At 41.0% G+C, this 22,584-nt stretch overlaps 2 protein-coding genes across 7 annotated transcripts; one reads left to right on the top strand and one right to left on the bottom strand.

Moving 5' to 3' along the window:
- The first annotated feature begins 489 nt into the window (after nt 1–489).
- On the top strand, nt 490–6,742 carry Meng (serine/threonine-protein kinase meng-po). Of its 2 annotated transcripts, none has more exons than XM_076436628.1 (2): nt 490–839; nt 5,119–6,742. In XM_076436628.1, the coding sequence occupies exon 2, from the start codon at nt 5,119–5,121 to the stop codon at nt 6,280–6,282; it is 1,164 nt and encodes a 387-aa protein (XP_076292743.1). In that variant the 5' UTR covers nt 490–839; the 3' UTR covers nt 6,283–6,742. The 2 variants fall into 2 exon arrangements, with proteins under 2 accessions (XP_076292743.1, XP_076292744.1); XM_076436629.1 differs by lacking the exon at nt 490–839 and adding an exon at nt 2,999–3,926.
- Nucleotides 6,052–21,663, bottom strand: Zuc (Mitochondrial cardiolipin hydrolase zuc). Of its 5 annotated transcripts, XR_013010249.1 has the most exons (6): nt 21,537–21,663; nt 20,935–21,188; nt 20,034–20,218; nt 19,424–19,670; nt 19,112–19,281; nt 17,463–19,007 (listed from the first exon to the last, which is right to left on the bottom strand). XR_013010249.1 is itself a non-coding variant. In XM_076436647.1 (5 exons), the coding sequence occupies exons 2-4, from the start codon at nt 21,171–21,173 to the stop codon at nt 19,435–19,437; spliced, it is 660 nt and encodes a 219-aa protein (XP_076292762.1). In that variant the 5' UTR covers nt 21,174–21,188; nt 21,537–21,663; the 3' UTR covers nt 6,052–6,627; nt 19,424–19,434. The 5 variants fall into 5 exon arrangements, 4 of the variants coding, with proteins under 4 accessions (XP_076292762.1, XP_076292761.1, XP_076292763.1 ...); XM_076436647.1 differs by lacking the exons at nt 17,463–19,007; nt 19,112–19,281 and adding an exon at nt 6,052–6,627; XM_076436646.1 differs by lacking the exons at nt 17,463–19,007; nt 19,112–19,281 and adding an exon at nt 9,919–11,949.
- Between the last annotated feature and the right edge of the window lie 921 nt (nt 21,664–22,584).

The raw sequence follows: 22,584 nt of genomic DNA, 5'->3' as shown, positions 1-22,584 counted from the left end.
AAGAAAGGGACCAGGAGGCCCCTGGGCGGTGGGGTTTTAGTGGGTACGTATTGCCTCTAGTTTTTCTCAGGCAAGGTGAGTCCCACACTACCCCCCGACCATCAACAGGAGGGGTGGGGGGAGTGTTCATTCCCCCACCGTCCTTGAACAAAAAAAAAGAGGGGTAGAAAATTGTGTGAGAAAGGTGCTACAGTAAGTTCACCAAAACCTTCAATATAATTCATTGTTCACGCATCAATTTAGTGCGATGAAAAATCTGAGAGTGGCCAATGTGCGACTTTCCGAAAACTAGAGGATCGGTCACTCGTAAGGGTGTCTACCACTGTTATTGTCGGAGCAGAGACAGAGGGAGAGGGGGAGAAGATGATGATGGGGTGGATGTCGAAGAAACGGGTCTGTGGAAGGAGAATCACGCGGGTGTTTGATCGCGGACGGCACCCTTCGCGTTGTACGTCTGCGCGCGACGAGCCCGGTCTATAAAAGCAGCGGAGGGCGTCGCGACGCTTCCAGACGCGACACACGCGTACCGCTGAAAATGTGACATCGTCGACCGCGATCTTCTTCGTAATCGACGACGCCTGACGTACACCTGATTATCGTGCGTGCGAACGCCGGTCATCAATTAAAATCGCCGTTTTCGCCGTGATACTGTGACGTCCGATTTTGTTGGGAGCGTCGCGAGTGCTCCGGTGAAAATGTAATTGCATCGGGAGGAACGATCGATCGCAGACAGCGACGCCGAAAAGTTTCATCGATCGAATCGACACAGTGCATCGTGACTGTAACAAATAAACTCTTCGTTTGTAGTTTGCCTCTGATCGTCTGCAGGATATAACGTGGTGAGTTTATCAACTGTATCTTTAGAAGATAGATAAGGGTGCACGGGTGTTGAGACTTGTGGCGAGTCTCCGGGTGCAACGAGCAAATGTATAATAGCTGTCGGAGTTATTGATTCGTCAACGAGATCGTTAATTGGTACACACGTCGGGAGGACAACGTGACGCGGGTATGAAATTATCCGCGATGACGCGAGACGACAAAACGAACGGATTCGATGCGGTTTAGCCGCCAGACACGGAGCCTGGCCCTCCGGTAATATCGAACCTTAGTCTATCCCTCTCTCTCTCTATTGATGCTGTCTCTGTCTACGTATCCAACTATCCCGCAACTCCCCCGCAAAAGTCCGACATTCAGAATAACTCGTTAAACGCGAAGACGTCCGCGCGAAAATATTACTTCGCTAATCTCTAGCGGATGCGAAAATAACCTCGGTAAACAGAACCGCTAAATATACCCGCGTCCAAAACTTGTCCGAGACCGAACCGGTAGGAACTGGTCCGGGACCCAGGAAAAAAATAATCAAGGAGGCGGCCACGCGAGCCGCAATTCGCACAAACCGTCGGATGCGCGCATATAATCGGGGATATCGGACTGTCGCGCTTCCGTGTGGGCGGTAATTGTCCTTTTTGCTTCGCATCGATTTTATGGTGAAGGTTCATAATCGAAGGGTCCGACGTTTTCGTCCCTTTCGCGAGCGCATCTGGTCCGGATTTCGTTTGCCGAATGAATCGGTTGCAAGAATTTCGATTCCTTGTTGCTGATGAGTTTATAGTGATCGAGTCGCGAATGATCTTCTTGTGCGCGGCCTATTGTCCCTTTCGCGAGCGCATCTGGTCCGGATTTTGTTTGCCGAATGAGTCGGTTGTAAGAATTTCGATTCCTTGCTGCTGATGAGAGTTTATAGTGATCGAGTCGCGAATGATCTTCTTGTCCGCGGCCTATTGTCCCTTTCGCGAGCGCATCTGGTCCGGATTTTGTTTGCCGAATGAATCGGTTGTAAGAATTTCGATTCCTTGTTGCTGATGAGTTTATAGTGATCGAGTCGCGAATGATCTGCTTGTGCGCGGCCTATTGTCCCTTTCGCGAGCGCATCTGGTCCGGATTTCGTTAGCCGAATGAATTGCGGAGATTATAAAGGTTTCGTATCGATGTCGATTTTATAATAACTGATAATTATCCTTCTTGCAAACACTATCTGCATAAACTTTGATCATCAATGGCCTTGCATCGGGTTCACGATGGTTTTGAGGATCGTCCCGCGAGTCTGACGTCCCGGAGCCCAAGCTCATTAGCCTCCGAGCAGTCGAATTTGGTCCAGATTTGATTAGCGAGTGAGTCGCGTGATTGCAAAGGATTAGCATATCGATTAGTTATTTCTGGTGCGCGTTTATGGTAATTGGGAGGATCCGAAATAGAAACGAAACGGGTTTAAGCGCGGTGCCGCAGCGAAATCCTTGCTATTGATCTAGCCAGCTCGAAAGGTCCTGGGTTCACCCGGCCAACCTCCGGCATTCTACCCCCACCAGAGGGATCCTCCTGTCTCGTCCTTGCGTACACGGACGAATTTCCTTTGATTCATGACTCGGTTCGCGAAAACAGTCTTCGCATACCCGCAGCAAACCCCACTGCAACGGCAAGTCGCATCGACCCGAAATTATTCGGTTTATTTATACGCGAGGCTTTAAGGACTAACGAGAAAGAGAGCTATGCCTCTGCTTGAATAGATGCTTTCGTTGAAGGATCAAAGGACGTTCGGAGGCTGGAACTCATTAGTAGGATCTCCGTGCTGAATCGTCTTGCATTAATTGCCAGAAACGGAAACCAGAAAATTCTTTCCACATTGAATACTCTGAACGAAGTTGTAAACAATATTTTAGAGCTCTCCTTGGAAAGAGAGACACTCCTAAGTGTCTCTTATAAGGGAAGAACTCCAAGTGTCCGACTTCCATTTTGATAATTTTTTGTGAGACGATAGTACACGGATCCCTAATGATGTCTGCAAAATATTAGGCGTAGTTACTCAATAGTTTTAAAGATATAAACAATTGAACTTTCAAGTTTTCGTAGTTTCATTAGCCGCGTAAGCAATGACTGAAATGCGTGGAAGTTCAATTGTTTATATCTTTGAAACTATTGAGTAACTACATCTAATATTTTGCAGACTTCATTAGGGATCCATATACCATCGTCTCAGATTATCAAAATCGAAGTCGGACACTTGGGGTCCTTCCCTTGGTAGTTGTCTCAGTTTATACAGAACATCGTCAAATTTTGCATAAATTGCGCAGAAATTAATTGCAGAGTGCAGAATAAAAATATTCTGTGTAAACTGCAACTAACAGGGGACACTTAAGAGTGTTCGCCGTTTTTTAAAACAATTCCAGTAGCTCGAAAGTAACCTGTTTCAATATAACGAGGTAAATCTAGAGAAATTGTCTGCCTCATTAAACGATCAAAGGACCGAAACGAGCGTAATGAGAGTAGTTTATAGAATTAACGCGAACAAAGCTCTCGCTGTAGGATCAAAGGACACTCGGGAGCCTACAATTAATATAATAAAGAGAAATCTTGAAACAACCCCCGACTGATGGAATACTTCCGAAGCTCCTACGGAAATCGGATAATTAATTTTGCAATCGAGCGAGTCTGGCTAAAATTATCGACGAAGTGATCAACAGTCTTGAACATTCTTGCAACCACCATCACGCGGATTAGATAAAGCTTCGTGGAACCGAGTAGACGTAATTGATTCGGAAATTGTTCGAGCTCGGGACGGTAAAATTATCTACGGAGAATAATCTTGAACATTCGCGACGGGGTAGCAGGTAAATTAAACGAAGCTTCGTGGAATCGGGTAATTGCGTCGAAGTTGATCAAGCTCGGTGGAGATAGAACCGAGAATAGCCTCCAACAATCTCGGACATTCCTGTCGACGGGAGGTAGATCAACAAACCCCTACGCGAACAGCAGTGAATTTAAAAAACAATTCGTCCTACGACTGCTACAGTTCTAGTTTTTTAACACTGAACCAACCACCACCGATGAAACGACCGGTCGCAGATTGAAATCATGGGGATGTTTTCGTGGTACATAATTAAATAAATAAATTAGGTTTAACGTTAATCGGTTTATGGTTAAAACAATTCAGATTTACACTGCCGTCCATAAATCACCGGAATACCATTTATATTTTATAATATAGATCCTTTAACACTAAACCTACCATCACCGGTCAAATAAACGGTTTTATATTTCTCATCTTACAATTATTGAAATGATGAAGTTACTTGCATGGAAATTGATTCGATAAATTCCTTTATCCAAGCACATATCGCCGCCTGAATGTAAGAACTAGGTAACTTGAAATTTGGACCTTTTTAGTTATCTACTTCGTATTAAAGAAGAAATCAAGTAGAATTTAATGTAAAAACTGTATAACCTATATCAAATTAATCTACGACATCTAATGAGCAGTGTTCAAAGTAGATAAAAAATAAATACAGATTTCTATCGATGTTATAAATGGGCAACTTGACTTCAAAAAAAATTTTTTTTTAATACTGTAATATTAAAATACTGTTTCATCAATTTCTCTAAAATAAGGAATTGTAAGTTACCTAGTTCTAACATTCAGGCGGCGATATTGTAATAAAAATTGCGCGAAATCTAAATAGATAGAGCCCTGTCATTTTTGCAAGCTAAAACATTTTCACCGCTTTTAGTGCTCGGTAGGTTTAGTGTTAACCCTTTGCCCTCGAGTGGTGACTCGGTGGCGCCGCTATAATTCTTACACCACTATTAAAAATATTTGTCGCATTACAAAATATATACAATAATAAATTACTAAACGTATTCAATATTTTAATAAACTACAGAAAGTACTGTACGAGGTACTATATCAGTTGTATATCGACAAATTAAGAAAATCGATGAAGAAAAATTCGATACACGAATCCGAACAGCTCCGAGTGCAAAGGGCAAATAACAAAAAGTCGTCTGCACGCAAATTCGAATAATAATCCAGTGACTTATGGACAGCGTCTAAACAAAGCCTCGAAGTCTGCGTCGAGATCGATCGGGATTTAAATCGGTGAATCCCACGGATCTCCGAGAAACGTCTCGCAATTCTCTGGTGGCAACCCGCGTCGCGATGACGTCGGTTTCCGCGAAGACCGATCGAAAGATGGTCAGGGGGGTCCGAGGGGGTGTAGCATAGTGGACCGTTGTAGCAAAGCAACCGTAGAAGTAACGAGCGGCTTTTCCGTCCTCTGATTACAGATGAAACTGCACGAGAAGAAAGAGTCGGCCATCCACCGGGTGCAGGAGGTGCCGCTGGAGGAGTTGGACCTGTCGAAAGAGTACGACGTAGAGAAGACACTCGGCGAGGGTAGTTTCGCTAAAGTATTACTGGCTACTCACCGCCCGACTCGTACGAGGATCGTCCTGAAAGCCGTCCACCAGGAGCTCACCACGGAGAAGGACTTCTTCCGCGAGTTCCACTATTCGTACCACCTGAGCCCTCACCCGAACATTCTGTGCTCCTACGCGGTGGCGTTCAAAGCGGAGAAGTGTTTCGTGTTTGCTCAGGAGTACGCGCCACATGGAGACCTGGCCGGCAACGTGCGAGCAGGTGGCCTAAGCGAGGAAGCCTGTAAGAGGATCGCAGGCCAGCTAGCTTCAGCCTTAGAGTTCATCCACTCGAAGCAGCTAGCCCATCGGGACATCAAGTTGGAGAACGTTTTGGTGTTCGCGACGGACATGTCCAAGATCAAGCTGTGCGACTTCGGTTGCACGAGAAGAGAGGGTACCCTGGTGAACAAGATCAGGTGTACCTGGCTGCCGTTCCAGCCGCCGGAGATCTACGAGATGGTGAAGAACGAGAGGTACGCCTGCAAGAGGAGCGCCGACTGCTGGCAGTTCGGGATCGTCCTGTTCGTCTGTCTGACCGGCAACCCGCCCTGGCAGAGCGCGGATTTGATCCAGGATCAGGAGTACTCGGCTTTCCAGAGATGGCTGAAGAGGAGGACGACCAAGATCCCGCCCACGTTCCGTCGGTTCACGCCCAGGCTGCTCAGGTACTTCAGGAGAGCGTTCGAGCACAAGCCGGAGAAGAGGCCGCACGTCGCGGAGATCAACAAGTACCTGAAGGACTCGTGGTGCGTGAACAAGATCAGTCACAGTGCCACGTCCACGTCGGTCGACGCCAGCGAGACCGTAGCTCGCAAAGCTGATAGCTTGCTCTACCTGGACACGATCCTCGACGATCAGAAGAACGTCGACGAGAATAAGAATAAACTGAGGAAGCTGCTGAACAGCTACGGACTCGAGACCACTATAGATCAGAAAGTGGTCACCAAGAGGATCTGGGAGTGGGTGATGCAGTGCGATTCGAACGTCGGCGAACCATCGCTGATTGGCAGCCTCGGCTCCGAGGGCATGTGAGGGATGGCCAGAGCCGCCAGCGAACCCTGTCTCAGAAGCGTATCGCGCGAACGGAAGTACAGCCTGGACGGCTTCAGCGTCACAGCTGATGATCACGCCGTACCCAGCTCCTCCCTGCTTCCCGGCGACAAGCCCACGTGAACGAACACGCACGACCCCATATGATCGACCATTCATTCCCCGTGGGGTGACTCTCGGGTCACCCAAGCGTCCTCGCGTTCAACACTTCGACAGCGTCCTCGAGGACGATCGATGATTCCTACCCTTCCACATTCGTTCTTCTTGATACCCGTTACCCTCCTCACGATCTGTTCACTGCTCCTGTGGAGATGGGATTCTCTGAACCTAAAATCAGTCGGGTTTTTTATCGTGCACACGTTGAAATGAGAAGAGTTACAGTAATTCTTCAATCAATGTCCAACAGCCGTGTTCTGAACGGACGTCAATGGTGTAGTAGGCGCTATTTTTTTATGATTGCGTCTATGAGCCGAACATAGAGAAGGACAGAATGAAATAGGATCGCGTGGCCGAAGCGTGTCGCCGTCGCCCGCACAGTTTAAAGGCCCGCGCGTCATCACGATGTAACACCAATATCTAATCTTCTTTGTTTTTCATTATTTTTTAATGGAACTTTCGCCAACATATTCGTGGCATTTTTCTGATGCAAAATGCTACCAAACGCGATATAATTTTAACTGTATTTAGTGGTTCAATCGACGATGAAAGTTGGGAACGCGACGAAGAAGAGCGTATTGGATACAGTTGAAATTGTATCGTGTTTGGTGTCATTTTAATCAGAGAAATGCTAGAAATAAGTTAATGGAAGTCGCATAAAAAATGATGAAAATTCAGAAGTTTGAAAATTCGATTCACTCGACGTTGGCCGGCAGTGGAGTGAGTAGGCACTGGACTTTGATTGCACAGGCCACCCAGATCTTCGATTGAAGAATTACTGTACTACGATAGCTAGCATTTAGGTTCAGCGTTGCTAACCCCTTGCCGTATCGTTTTAATTAAAACGTCTTGATCCACAACAATGTAGAAGAGAAACGAAATGTATATTCTTTGTATGACTGCATTTATTTTAATGGTTAAATATTGATCGCGAGCGAATCAAATTTTCTTTCATTTAAGAAGAAACGCGTAACATTAACATTTGTTAGACTTTGTTCAAATCTGCATGACGAGTGCGACTCGTTAAAATACGGCAAGGTCGGGATAGGTCGGTACAGTTTGAAGATGCAATGATTGACAAGAACATTGACACGAAATCCCATTTCTCTACAAGTCTCTCTTTCTGCTAATTTTCTTCGACTTTCTGTGTCTTTCTCTCTCTATCTCTTTTTCTCTACGAGCGGACCAATGATCGATGATCGCGCACCACCGATTTTCGTACGCTTCCTTCGACTTTCAACGCGATGATCCTTTAGTTCTTCTTTCCACGAAACGAATGTGATACGAATAAAATAATAAAAATTATGGACTAACACGTAATCGTTAAGACTGCGCGCGCGGCGAACACGAGAAATGTAAAACTGCGAATCGGTGTTTCTTTCGGTGTCGAACTATAGAGACAATAATGACTGCGGATTTCCTAGTAATTTATTACGTTTACGGTTAATCGTATTATACATACATATAGTCCGGAAACACGGAGCGATTGTATTTGTATAGCTAGCTGTGTATGTACGTACGGTTACGTACCTTCGCCCGGGGCCTTGCGCGCGAATCGAGGATCGTGGATCGAGCACGATCATGGCACAGACATGATTTAACCCCTTGCACTATAGCGGCGAGTCCGGCTCGCGGACTGAATCTACTGAATCTTTACAGGTGGTTCTTTAGGAATAAACATTGTCTACGTTCATTGGAAGAAGTAGAAAGAGCTGCTCGATTTTGTCGCTAAAACATGGACAAAATTTCTAAGCACCGAGTTATTTCAAATTTACCAAATTTCTGTACGAGTTTCTTTATTGAAACACAATATGCATTATCGTATTAATTACCTTCTTTTAAAGAGATAAAATTCTCTTTTGTCGCTTTAAAATATTGGGTTGGGGAATAAGTTCGTAGCGTTTTACGTTTTCTTTTATTCTACAACGATTTTTTTTGTTCTTTGGCGAAGTGTTGCACATCAATCGAAAGAGCTCTTTCTGCTCTACAAAACTGTGATAATCGTTGTTTTGAATAATGTAATTTTTTATTAATTTTTAGACTTTGAAATGGAATATCCAGAAGGCAAAACTGCTTTTCTTCGCTTTTCATCGAGGTCAAAAAGAATTAGCGGAAAAAATGAACTGTGATTATAAGACCATTCTCAACGATCTTCATTCGATAGGATTTGTCGAAAAATTGGGAGCTTTGGGTGCCTCACGAGCTTAACAACAAAGAAAATCGCCTTCAAATTGCTTCTCAACATGTGTCGAAAATGTTGATTTTTGCCTCCTGGATGAATTAAATTATTCAAAACAACGATTATCACAGTTTTACAAAGCAAAAGGTGCTCTTCCGATTGATGTACAACACTTTGCCAAACAACAAGAAAATCGTTGTAGAATAAAAGAAAGCATAAAACGCGATTATTGCAAAATGAATCGTAGTGCACGGGGTTGAGGACGAATCGAGAGTACAGCGATTCGAATTTAGCGAACGCGTCGGAAGAGATTAACGAGCGACTATTTAACGTAATTAAACGATGATAGAGTACGCATACGCATAGCGCGCATATATTCTTCTAGCGATTTATTAGTAGGACGAACCGGTAGAGCTAATTTATTACGAAAGAACGGCGCGCTGTTCGTCGTGTCCGCGTGCCATTAGAATGTCTCCCCTCTGTCTTCGGCGAGTCTTCACGCTATCTGTTAACCGGGCAAAGACGAGCTCATCTTTCCTCCCTCTTTTCTTACTCGACTGTCCTGAAGACTCCCGAACTCAATTACCGTGCACCGTTTGTAACAGTATTAGTTAAATGGCACAGAAACCAACAGCGGATCGTTATCGTTTATCTCGGACCTGTCAACCGGACGATCGCTCGCACCTCGAAATCGTTCATTTATATCCTCGAGAAAAGAACGTAATCTGCCCGGAAAATTCACTAGGTTCTGGGAAAATAAAAAGAACCAGTTAGCGATTGAAGAACTTGTTGATTTTTGTATTTTGAAGAGGCGTTAATCTCGTTCTTGATTCACAAGGATTCGGTTTCGAAAGGATTGAGTGATAGAATTAGCTGGTACGTAGAATTAAAAATCCTGTAGTATCGTGTTTAATTGTTACTTTTATTTGTAAGATCAACAATCGTTTCATACTTTCGTCTCATGAGAAGTCGCGACGAATCTGTGCTTATACGAGCGTTTACAGAAGATTGAATAAAAGAAATTGTTCAGATAAGGAACAGAAAATTGAGGTAGCGTCGTATGTTTATTGACTAGTAAGTCGAACAAGAGTTATTTCATCAAATTTGTTTTTCCTCCTCGAAAAAACGCAACCGAGATGAAATCTCTGCGTGTTTTGGGCGAAGTGGTGGAACGGACAACAAAACTATGAAATAGAACATTGTTGTACCATCGCGTTTCGTCGGTTGACAGGTTGATCAGGTACTTTCCCTACTGTCACCCGGTTAACAGCGAAACCAGTGCGCGTCGAGAGCGATCGAGAAGGGGCAGAAACGCGTGAACCAAGACGACGTAACTCGTCGGGCCTCCTTAACGCGCGAAGCAATGTTTTCTATATAAACATTATCGAAATAAACGTTGCTACTACATGGAGTATCGCAATGCTTTCATCTAGAACCCTGGTCTCATCCTGCGCGTGTATGCTCAACATTCCTCGCCGCTGGATACCCATTCCTTGCGGCCAAAATTATTTCTGCGTTATGTCAAGGTTTGAGATTACAGTGGGTCGTTGAATTCGTCTCGACACCAGCTAGAATATTGCAATGCTTCTTGAAATTCGTATAACTCAAAAGTTAGAAGTAGTTGAACAAGTTTCACGTCGAAATATTTTTTTAAAACCCTTACCAAAGTTTAAATTGTTATCTTGGGTTGGCAAATAAGTTTGTTCGGTTTTTGTGATTTATTCCAATGTAAAAAACCGAACGAACTTATTTTCCAACCCAATATAAATAGAGTAAAGGGCCCAAATATGAGCACTTTCCTTCCTCGAAAAAGATACCACGAAAATATTCAACACGTGGAGACACAACTGGCGGAGGATCGATACTAAAATCTATGGAATGATGCGAATGCACTGCACACATTTTCTCACTGGAGTTCGACTTCTCCTTTGCAAGATATAAGGTAGTGCCATAATAGGCGACTATAGCATATTTGGGCACATTACTCTACTGTGTTATAATAATTACAAGATTGAATTTATTTATATTTTCAAGGATCATAAAATAGATGTACGAAATGGTTTTTCAAACTGACTAGCGGAGGAATAAGAATAAGAAGGGATCAAACTCGTAAGTGAAATACATAGTCAGCGGCAATAATAAGTGGACACCCTTAAAAAACGCATAAATTTTTAGAAATTGGTCCAAAGGACTTGAATTTTTTTAAGATGTTAGACCGGTTAGTTCGCTAGAGAATAAGCAAACAAAAATTTATTACGATTGCAATTGGTAGGAATTATACAAAATTTAAAAAAATGATGTTTTGTCAAATTTTTTATTTGGGCCTGTAACGATAGTTTAAACGTTTGTAGCTCATTGCAATGTTGACCGATATCGATGAAATTTTCAGTATGCATATAAGTTACCGAAATCTACAAAACGCATTTTTTAAATTATCGTTACAGGCCCAGATAGAAAAGTTGACAAAACATAATTTTTTAAAATTTTGCATAATTCCTATCAATTGCAAACGTAATAAATTTTTGTTTACTTATTCTCTAGCGAACTAGCCGGTCTAACATCTTAAAAAAATTCAAGTCATTTGGACCAATTTCTAAAAAGTTACGCGATTTTTAAGGGTGTCCACTTATTATTGCCGCTGACTGTATGCAATATTAATTCAAAGCGTTTGTAATAGTTGGTTTCACTTTGAATTGATAGAATAATTATCTAAAATGGCTAACATTTGAATGAAGATGAATAATTCATTTCAAAATATAATTCCGACCACGAAGAAACAGGTTTCCTGCTGACTCTCCGCCGACTCGATCTTTGCTCCACGGAGGCATCGATGTATCGAGGCAGCCGCGCATCACCGGAGGTAAAAAATTGGAAAAACGTCCGTCGGCGACCTACTTCGGCCGATTCTCGAGCGATATAACTGTTCGACGAAGTACACGCGGCACCACGTTCGTTCCCGTTTCTTTTCACCGTTTTATCCGCGAATCGCAAACGTGGAAAAGCGCAAACGAGCGACTTGTCGACGGACACTCGACCCCTGACCTTCTTCCTCCACGCTCGATAGCGTGATCGTGCCCGACCTGCCCTTAACCTACGCGAGAAACCACCCGCTGACATCTAGGCAAAGCGAGCCACCCTCGAAACGCTATATTTGGAGACCGGCAAATCGTTTCAGCTGTTGGGCCGCCCGAAGGGTGAGGACGTGAGAAAGCAGGAACGATTCACTTGCTCGCAGTCGGAGGAACACGGATCTTCGCGGTGCTCTCCGCGAGCTGATCGATCGCCGAGATCCTCTTCCGAACCCCTTTTCACAACTATAAAATTGAACAGCTTCAGCATTTTTTGAAAACATTGAAAAGAAAAGATTTTTCTTACTACAGTAAATCCTCTATAGACGCAACAATTTCTATACGATAGACGCGACCAACTGTTTGCGAGGTAGTTGATCCCATCTCTAGTTATAATATTATACATATATGTATAATAAATTTTATGATTTCGGCGCAGGGTTCGATCATTTATAGAAAACCAGCAAATGCGCAATTCATTAAACATGCTTCTCGACGTTTCGATCCTTATGTGGATCATTCTCAGAGAGACATTTTTTGCGTCTGAAAAATAATATACAGTGGCCGAAATTTCTATAAAGTCACTGTGTTTTGTGCCCGTGCGAAATCAATACGGGCCGGTTTATGTACTTCTTTAAGGCCTGGTTTACGTTGTATTTTTGTCCAGAAGAATTTAAAATTTGTTGCACACGTCTTGTTGTTACTGGGAGCTCCAATTCAGCTCGAAATTGTGCTGGATTTTTCCTTTCCTTAGCTGCAGACCTCATTAATATTGAATGTTGTCTCTTTGACTATTTTTTATTACTAACTTTAAGATGATTTTTTCCGTAATTTTCACGTAAATTGATATAATTATTAATCACAGTATATGACCGATTAGTTTTCTTAGCAATTGCGCGGTTATAGCAGCCCATATCTTTATAAGCATCGATTGATGCTTTTTCTTCACTTGTTAGTACTTTTCCTCTCGGCATTCTCATACACGTGAATCAAATTATAACAAACAGGATTTCTGTGAGTTCTAAAACTAATACTTTTAGAATATTCGCAGTTTTCCGTAGTTCTCTGCTCAGAATACAGAGAAACACTAAGTGACTTTATAGAAACTTCGCACTTGTGTTCTGCACCACACAGAAAAAAATAAAAACAAACGTAAATAGTAAACATAGCGGTCTAGAGTACGCAGTCCCTCTTTCCGAGTGTCTACACGGCACAAGACCAGATACGATAAATCAACAAAAATTGTGATATTTTTAAAATATCTATGAAAAAGAAGATGACTTTATAGAAATTTCGATCACTGTATGTAATATATTTTGAACAAATATATTGTAACACAGCCGTGTAAATCCAATCGGGAAAAAAGAAAAATATAAAAACACATACTTGCTGTGACGACAGAGAACATTTAAACAAATATTAGCGAGTTACAAATAACCGGACTTTGTTCCATGGTGGCAGTTATAATGTACTTTGCAAAAAAAAAAAGAGTAATTATTAAACTGCGAATCTTTATGCAATATAAAAATGTTCTGCATTGATTGTGGGAAGCAGGAATGAAATAACAATTGATTTCATCCCTTAATGATTTTGTTACGTTAAAAACAACATTACGATATTCTGAAATTTTTCTAATCCTTTACTGTTTAATATCTTAAAGATCCGCAGTCTAGTCATAATCACAGTACATAATATCCTAACGCGTCAGGGGACCTGGTTCCACGTGGCGCTTTAATTATGGCGCAATTAATTTGTGTACGGCCATTTGGTACATTTTCTGATGCAATGAACACGAGGAAACTGTGAGGATGACGCTATAAGTTCAAAAAAGATTAGGCCTTGCCCTTAACCAACAGGGGTGAGATCTCCACTGACGTCTGGGGTCGCGAGCCACCCTCGAAACGCTATATTTAGCGACGAGTGTAATGGTTCTAGTCCACAAGCCTTCGGAACGGAGGGGGTGGGAGAACAAGCGGAAACAAGGTACTTAATTGTATCTATAGAAGCAACAAGAGACGCGTGGACCTATGTCTTCGACACACACAAGATGCAACGATCGATTGCAATTATCTGAGCAACTCCACTATACCTTCCGTAAGCATACTTCTATTCACCCGAACCATCATCAATTATTAATATTTCTTAGTTTCAGCGGTATAAAACCAGAGTTGTGCTAATTCAATTACATCGTAATTCAAATATACAATTGAATTACATTGTATTTCAATTATATAAATAATTCAACTACGTCGTAACTGAATTACGTAATTCAAACCTTTCAATTAATTCAATTACTAAGTATCTTAATCAGATGTGTAATGAAATAGAGTATAATTAAAACACAGCTCTCCAAATTATAGAACCTTGAAGAAGTGCGATATATTTTTATGTCTTTCTTTCGTATACGTACACTTAGTCGAATTAATATTCGGATGCTCTAAAAAAAAACGATAACTTTTTAAATATTGTATTATACGATTTGAACTTTTTTGGGAAGCTAGAGCAATTAGTTTACTGAAGGATGTGAAAAGAAATTTTTTCAAAAATTGCAATTGTAGAAAACAAGACTAAAAGTTGCATTTTACAACTTTTTTATCTGGGCTTATATTGAAAATTTAAAAAATACGTTTTGTAGATCTGTGTGAATGTAACATATTCTGCAAATTTCGTCAAAATCGATCGACGTTACAATGATCTACAAACGTTTAAAGATGGTAAAGATTGCAGATTTTCACGATTTTCGGCCTATATCTAAGAATTCTTAAATCTTTCAATGCCTGTCGTTTTTTCCGGCATCAACCGATTTCGATGAAACTTTCACAGTGCATATAATTGACACAGACTTACAAAGCGTATTTAAATGTTCAATATAGGGGCTCACATAAAAAATTTGTAAACCGCAACTTTTAGTATTTTTTCTACAGTTCCGATCGATTGTTATATTTGAAAAAAAAATTTTTCACATCCTGCAGTAAACCAATTGCTCAAACTTCCCAAAAAAGTTCAAATCGTACAGTACAATATTAAAACAATTATCGTCCTTTTACATTATAATTAATAAAAATAGTAATAATGAGATTATAGAGACAAAGAAAATATTTAGGAGCCCACGGAAAGTGAATTAAAAAATGTTTCAAATTTACGTAAAAGAAGACGTGCTTGTGTGCCTTCTAGTTTTGAAGACAAAAATGAAAGTATCCAAGATCCAGTTGGGAAAAATAAAAGGAGGGTGTAAAGCTGAAAGATTACCACTACATAATATTTTCAAAGACATATTCGGCCCCATATTCCCTTTGTAAGATAGTAATATAAATCAATAAATATAAAAATATTCTATTATTACATATCTTTTACAGACCAGTCATTTTGGTTTCATTTCATTTCACTGGTTTTGGTAGAAGTAACTTCGTCTTAACCTCGGTAGTTCTGGTGTTAACCAAGGAAAATTGAGACCTACACCAACATCCACGATCGCGATTCAACGTATAAACAATCAGGTTAAACGCGGAGTAAAATGATTTCGGCAACCACTTCGCTAGAAGGCAGGAAATAACACGATAAACAAAAACAAGCGATTCGGATCTAGCCGACTATCAACGAAAGTATCGACTTCGACAGAAGTGTGAACTGCCCCGGAGAATATAAGCCAACAGAAGTAATTTACTGCTAATCCACTCGTCTTCCGCGAGGCAATCAATCGTGTTAAGGAACCGTCCTTCTCCGAAGCCAACGCGGTCGTGTTCAGGGAACAGGTCACAAGGAAATTTTCCACAGAGTGAAAATTTATCATACGCGGAATCAGTTCGAAACCGGGGAATCCTCTTTGTAAATACCGATCGGACGATCCCACTCATCGACGAATAGGTCTACACCGAGTCAACGAGAGCCAAACAACTGTAACGAACAGCCTCGGCTTTTATCGTATCTGGATACAATGCGTATTTCGGGATTGCGCGGTACTATTTCCACGCGGCGTCCAGCTATTCTTAGCGAAGCTTCGACACGCTGCGCGGAAACCGTTGCCAGTGGTGCTACAGCTGCGAAAGGTGGACGTTTCGTTCCAATTTGTTTTTTCATGCTCGAGGAAACCGTTCCCGGGAAGATAGATCCCGTAACGATCTACCCCTACAGACAGAATTAGTAGCACTTGTAGGAAAACGTATTTTCTTGAAGATCCACCCCTGGAAAAAATGATTGGTTATGCAATTTTTAGAAATCAGAGCATTTAATGATCAACCCCTTGAGGAAGAAGTAGTAGCACTCGAAGAAGAGTGAATTTTCTTCGTGAACCACCCCTAGAAAAAATTGTTTGGTTCATTCGAAAGGGAATGTTTCATTCAAAGTTATATTTTTGCGATTGTGGAACGAGATTTTTAGAGATTCTTAGAAATCGGAGTACATAATGATCAACATAATGATCAACCTTTCAGGAAGAATTAGTAGTACTCGAAGAAGAATGGATTTTCTTCATGAACCACCACAAGATAAATAATTTAGAAGAGTGGATTTTTTTAGACATCAGATCATATAACGATGCACCCTTTTTTCTTGAAAAACTACCCCTGCAAATTATTCAGTCACTACAAAAGATGGACTTCCCGTCCGAATATATTTTTGGAGACCGAGTTAATGCTCCCGAAAAAAGAGTAATCTTGGAAAAGTGGCCCTGCAAAAATAATTGAACAGCGTCTCTACGAAAGCATAATAATTATTGAACGAATGAGCATTCGCAGCTGCCGACAATCTTTCGAAGGTTCGCAGACCCTGGATTTTAATTGAATCTAGGTCTTACTTTATTTTCGCATCACTGACGTCAATAGAGAAGAATATAAAATTCTGGCCGACTTCTGGTTCTTCAAATTCTAGTATAAAAGTGTAAGTTGGTATAAAATTCCTTTAATAATAATCAGACTACCGCTCTCTGCTCCGTTTATGGCTCGTAAAAAGATCCCCCATAAAGTTCACTGACACATAACACGGTTTCATTCTATTTTTCGTTCGCGAGCTTACAGTCCACCACCGAGGTAAAATTCAATTCCCCTGCAATTTTTAGTCCCTTCAACTTGTCTACGAAAATACGAGCTCTCGCGATCAATTCGCAAACACCACCAGCCACCGGTCTAAGAATAGTTCTCCGTATATTAGAGGCAGAAAATTCGTGAATGGCGAAGACAAGCTGATAACGGGCCGTTACGTGTGTCGGAGCATAATATTAATAGAAACATGACTATGTTCGTTTCTCTGAACCGTGTAAAGTGTAAAATAAGAAAAGCCGATATCGATTCGGGGAAACCGTTCAATTGTCTCCAGATGTTGGGAATTTTTCTGACATCGTCACCATCTTTTTATAATCTTTGCAGGAACACAATCTTACAACGGCAGATTAATAGACCGATGAGACGAGCCAAAAGCGTTTTGATAAATGTTTCTTGTTAAACAGCTTCCACGTTCCTCATTCCCTGACTTAGCCTGGCGTTTTCATAGAAACAAAACAGACAATTATCACACTTTCCTTAAAACGAATTTGCCTAGACTTTCCTCAATACTTCTCGCAACATTTCGTCGATGTTCATAGAAGCTATACGTACTATTTATTATGTAATAAATAGAAACAACGAAATGACATCTCTGACATTACCCTTAAAGCGAATTTGTCTACTTTCCTCGTTCGTCTTCGTAGAAACAAAGCTCCCAAATTTCAATTATATTATTTACGCTTTAGTTATTTATTTATATGATTTCAAAATAAAATTCAATGGTTAAATTTTAAAGAATACAACTTTATTAATTAATTAGGGTAAAGTGCCCAAATATGGTACAGTCCCCTATTATGGCACTAGCTTATATCTTGTAAAGGAGAAGTCGCACTCTAGTGAGAAAATCCTTAAACAATAGTTTACCATGTTTACTCAACAGTGTGCAGTGCAATCACATCATTCTATAGATTTTAGTATCGATCCTCCACCAGTTGTGTCTCCACGTGTTGAATATTTTCGTGGTATCTTTTTCGAGGATGGTAAGTGATTTTGAAATGTTTGAACATATCTGTAGCTTCAGTTTATTTATATTAACGTTTGCCAACTGTTGATTTGGGCTGAAATTCATTTTCTCTTTGACAGTAGCTAGTATTATCAGTCCACGTGGAGTTCCCAATATGGCACCACCAAGGGTTCCCTAATATGGGTATAGATATACATGAAATTTTTGATGTGGATGCCGAATATGGCACCAGGTATTATATTAAAGACTCAAGGTGTACCATAATAAGTACCCTTTTCGCTGAAACCTGCAAAATGACACACCACAAAAAGAATATTTTTCCCAAGCTGTATTAATTTTTGAACAAAACTTGACTCCAGAATGTTATAGGGAGGAAATGCATCTACAACTGGTAATTTTTTCGTCGAAAAAGAGCATTCTAACATAATCAAAAAATTACATCAACAAAAAGTGGTTCATATTTGGGCACTTTTCCCTATACATATAGTCACCATTCTTTTCTAATTGTAAAAAATTTAACCATCTTTTAATTTTAATTTAGCCAATCTTTAACCAAATCTTTAAAATTTAACCATTGAATTTTATTTTCAAATCGATGACGAATTTATGCAATCATCTGATATATTGATATTATTTGCAACGCTATAAGCAGATTACCGCAAAGATGTCTACTATTTTTTCTCGTCTATTTTTAATGCTCGCCGAGTTCTCCGAGCAGCTTTGATCAAACATTGCAAATGACAAGACACCGTGGCCGACGGCAAAGGATCTTTGAAGATAAAAAGAAAGATCTATGTATCGCGACTGAGAGCTCCGAGACAAAGGGGTTAAGGAGGCCGTGAATTTCTCGACGGAAGGGGAGGGAAAGAGGGAGGAATGTCCAGCGACTGGTCGCAGGGGATCATCATCGATCCTTCGGTCCAACGGCCCGACATCTATTTTCATACGGGCTAGACTATTTATATACACGTACAATGTTCCACTTCTATCGGCCGATGAGAACACCGACTAACCATGCACCGTTGCGCTGCATCCGATGCATCGGTGCGACGATATTTTAATATGTTCCCGCCCAATGCTCGAGCCGAGCGTTTCCATCCGATCGCCGTTTATATCGTTAACAGCTGCCTCGATTCCACGAGGATCCGAGTTCATCGCGTTCCCCACGTTCTAAGTTTTATTCTTAATCCCCCACTCAATTTTTTGAAGGGGGCGTTCTCCTTCCCAACGATCCAAAAATCAATTTCATTTCGTTCTCTTAAAGTATTCTGTGATTAGAACTTTTCCTTGTACTTCGTAATTTCCTGAAAAAGGACATTATTTATATCTATTAAAGTCTACACGTTCTCGAATAACTATATATGTATTAACGAAACCAAAATAGAGTTTCATCTCGATTTGATCTCACCTTGGTTTGAGTCATGAGATAATAATATGTGTTCAAGCATTTTATGGAAGAATGAATACAGAAAAAAAGTTGGTAGACCTCAAAACCTAATCTGCTCGCTGAAAACACTTACACTCGAAGAGAATGGAATAAAATTGATTTTGGGATCGTCGGAAAAGCAAAGACCCATTCTGAAAAAAGGTAAGAAAGGTGCCAAATAAAAATGTTTATACACTTCAATCAAAACATAAATATACTTCCGAGAGATGGTTCCGGTGCGCTCCAAGATAAATATTTTCCTGGAACAAGGTTGAACAGGGAGAGTGCACTCACCGAGTGGCAAATTACGGTGCAGGCGAATCTTTGTCAGCAGGGGGTTGGAAATCGGCCCAGAGTCTCTGAAACTGTTCTTCGAAAGGAGTGACCAGAGACGTTTGATTGGTCACGAGGATGTTTTCGAAGTTGCCGAAGAACGCAGACATCGTCCAGTTGGCGCTGCCATGGATCAGGATTTGTTTGTCCACGACGACGAACTTGTGGTGCATCAAGACATCGGTCCTCTGCATTCTAATCTCGATGCCTGAAACACTTCCGGTCTCGAGGAAGGTCAAAGTTTCCGATAGTTACCCCCCGTAAACAGTGCCGGATTAAGCCAGCGCGGGGCCCGTAGCAAATGTTATGACGAGGCCCTAGGCCTTGTATCAGGGCCATTCGTGTGCAAATGTAGCGCACCTTTTCAACAAACACAATGAATAACCTTCTTTTTTTATCAAAAATATCAGTGCCTCCTGGAATAGACAGGCGCTCATGTATCGGCGCCTCTTCGATGAAGCGCCCGCGTGGGCCCCTGTTTGTATGGCGCGGGGCCCGTAACATTTGCTACTTCTGCTACGGGGCTTATCCGGCCCTGTCCGTACAGTGATAAGAGAAGCATCGTTCGTACCGTTATTGTGGAAAGAAGCGACGTGAGCGGATTCGTTGCGTGCCATGTGCTGATCCATTATCACGCGCACGTGCACGCCGCGTTTATGCGAACTGATGAAGGCCTTCGACAATGTATGGCTAGTCAGCAGGTACATGCACACATCCAAACTGTTCTTGGCTCCGTTTATGTAACTCTCCAACTGGCTAAAAGGTTGCTCGCGGATGTAAATGCTCATCGGTTTCGCGGAAACACGACTATTTTTAATCGTGGATACAAACTACCCCATTCTATTTATGAATACGATGCTTAATTAGCGTTGCTCGTTACCGAACCGCGATCCCACAATATCCCATACAAGGATATTATTTTTATATACTCGAACGAATTTTGCTAGAATTGTCGAAACGTCGCTTCCTCACGGATTTCAATGAAATTACAATTACAATTTGTAATTTTTGTAGACGAATTTGAAGAGAGAGAGAAACTCGAATCAAATAAAATCTTATTTGCCGTGGTAGTAGCCTTTTTAGATATGAAAACAATTAAAATTGTACTAAATTCTGTCGTGTTTTTCATATCCTAGCATTTCAGTGCTAGATAAAATAAAAAGTGCAGTTGTATTTTCTATATTAAAACTAAGCCAGACCCAACTCAAGCTTGAAAAATATTTTTGCGTATATCTAAGAAACTAGCTAATTAACCACATATCTCAATTTCATCAAAATCCGAGAAGAAGTAACGTTTCGCCAAGTTTACCGGGATTTTTTACTAGGTGATACATAAACAGTTTTTTAAAAAAATTGTTATTGGTCGGAATCGCGATCTAGAGAGGATTGGTTCTCATTTCTTCGGAGCACACCATTGGGGAATCCCCATTAGTGTATACCGTGTTAGACGCTGAAATTGATCGGGGATTTACCGTAAATAGCGAACAGGACATGTCTTGGCACTGCAAGGGTCTTCAGCCACATGATCTAGACATTGACCAGACTCTTGAGAGAAGAACATGACCTCCGTAAAATTTGATCCCTGTTCGGTCACATTCCTCTCCGTATTCGCGTGGGTTTTGCATTTTCGAAAGTCTCGGAGTATTTTGTACAACTGCCAAACAACCTCTGTGGCAATTACGAACCCTCCGTATAAATAAACTTTTCTCATTTCTAAAATGGAACCCTGGAAGGAAATGGACGGATAAATAAATCGTAAATAAATCCAGCCGATAAAATGTTATTTATTGTTCGACGCTTTGAAAACATGTTAAACAATTCTGTGATACGTGTTGTAATACCGATTGTATTCAGTCGTATGTATCTACATTATTCAGAAATAAAACAACAGTAAAATAACAATAAAACACCGGCATCTGCACAGGCATTCGAAGCACTGCTGCCATCTTGTCCGGCATGCATTGAACAGATGCGAAGTGCAGAGACAATGTCACCTGTGATCGATATTCTGACAGGTTGAATATCTTGTACTAATTGCTAAATACATAGTGGAGTTCGACATCAATTAGCTTACCTACTATTATCACGAAACACTTCAATGTTTCCACGTTGAAGAATCAAGCACTATTATCACCATTAGCAACTTTACCGCCAGACGCTACTTCTGAGCATATGGTCCATGCGGTCCATGTGTTTGACTGCCAGTGCTGTCACTCTAACAACGTAAACTCACTAGTAATATTTTCTATGTATTTTATGTTGGGAGGTTGACAACCGTAGAAAAATTAGTCCCGCGATTTTCAAACACTCAGCTGCTCTCAGAATATTTTGGTGGTTTACTTGAAGTATAATATATATTGTTTAGAAATTCTTCATATAAAAATATTCTTTTCCACGCTTTTGTTAAAGCAATCAACAATTCTATCGAGAATATAGTCAAAAATCGATTTAGAGCAAAATTTCAAATTACAGCTGTAATTAGCATGCGGCACCATCCATGGCCGATTCCTTATGCTAGTAGTCGGAAAATACCGACTCGGAATCTTGTCGGTGCTTCTGGGAGACGTTTTCAAATAAATTAAAACGTGTCTTTGTTCAAGGTATATTCTAATAGGTTTATACAAATGCAATTCGTTGGTAGGAAACCGAGAGAACGAGTATTAATAAACGAATGAATATTGTAAAAATTTAGAACTAATTAATGTTACAATAGAGATTTACATTATCGACATCCGCCACAGGCTAATCGACCTAATGGTAAATTCGTTTGTCTACAAGTTTCACCGTTCCGCCGCGGATGGCGCCACCAACAATTGGCCTCAACGTCGGTAATTTGTCTACCAGTTTCAGGCTTTTGCCACGGATGGCGCCACCAACAATTAAATGAAGATATTCAATTTTCACTGTTTTCGAAACGCTTCCGACCGCCTGGATCTTATAAATGTTTAGAATATAAGTTATGTACATGTTCAATACAGTTTATGTATGAATCTACACAAAGCATAAATAAAGAAAATGTAATAAAAAAGTATATATCTGCGTGTATATTTATTGAACCAACAATTTTTCCCGAACCTCCTACTTGTCCTAGCATTATGCTACTGATTTCCTCAAAAACGCAC

This window comes from Lasioglossum baleicum, chromosome 13, assembly GCF_051020765.1.
Source record: "Lasioglossum baleicum chromosome 13, iyLasBale1, whole genome shotgun sequence".
In the NCBI taxonomy this organism is placed as follows: Eukaryota; Metazoa; Arthropoda; class Insecta; order Hymenoptera; family Halictidae; genus Lasioglossum; species Lasioglossum baleicum.
Note: the sequence above shows the minus strand (reverse complement) of the source record. Positions and strands in the feature narration are given on the sequence as shown.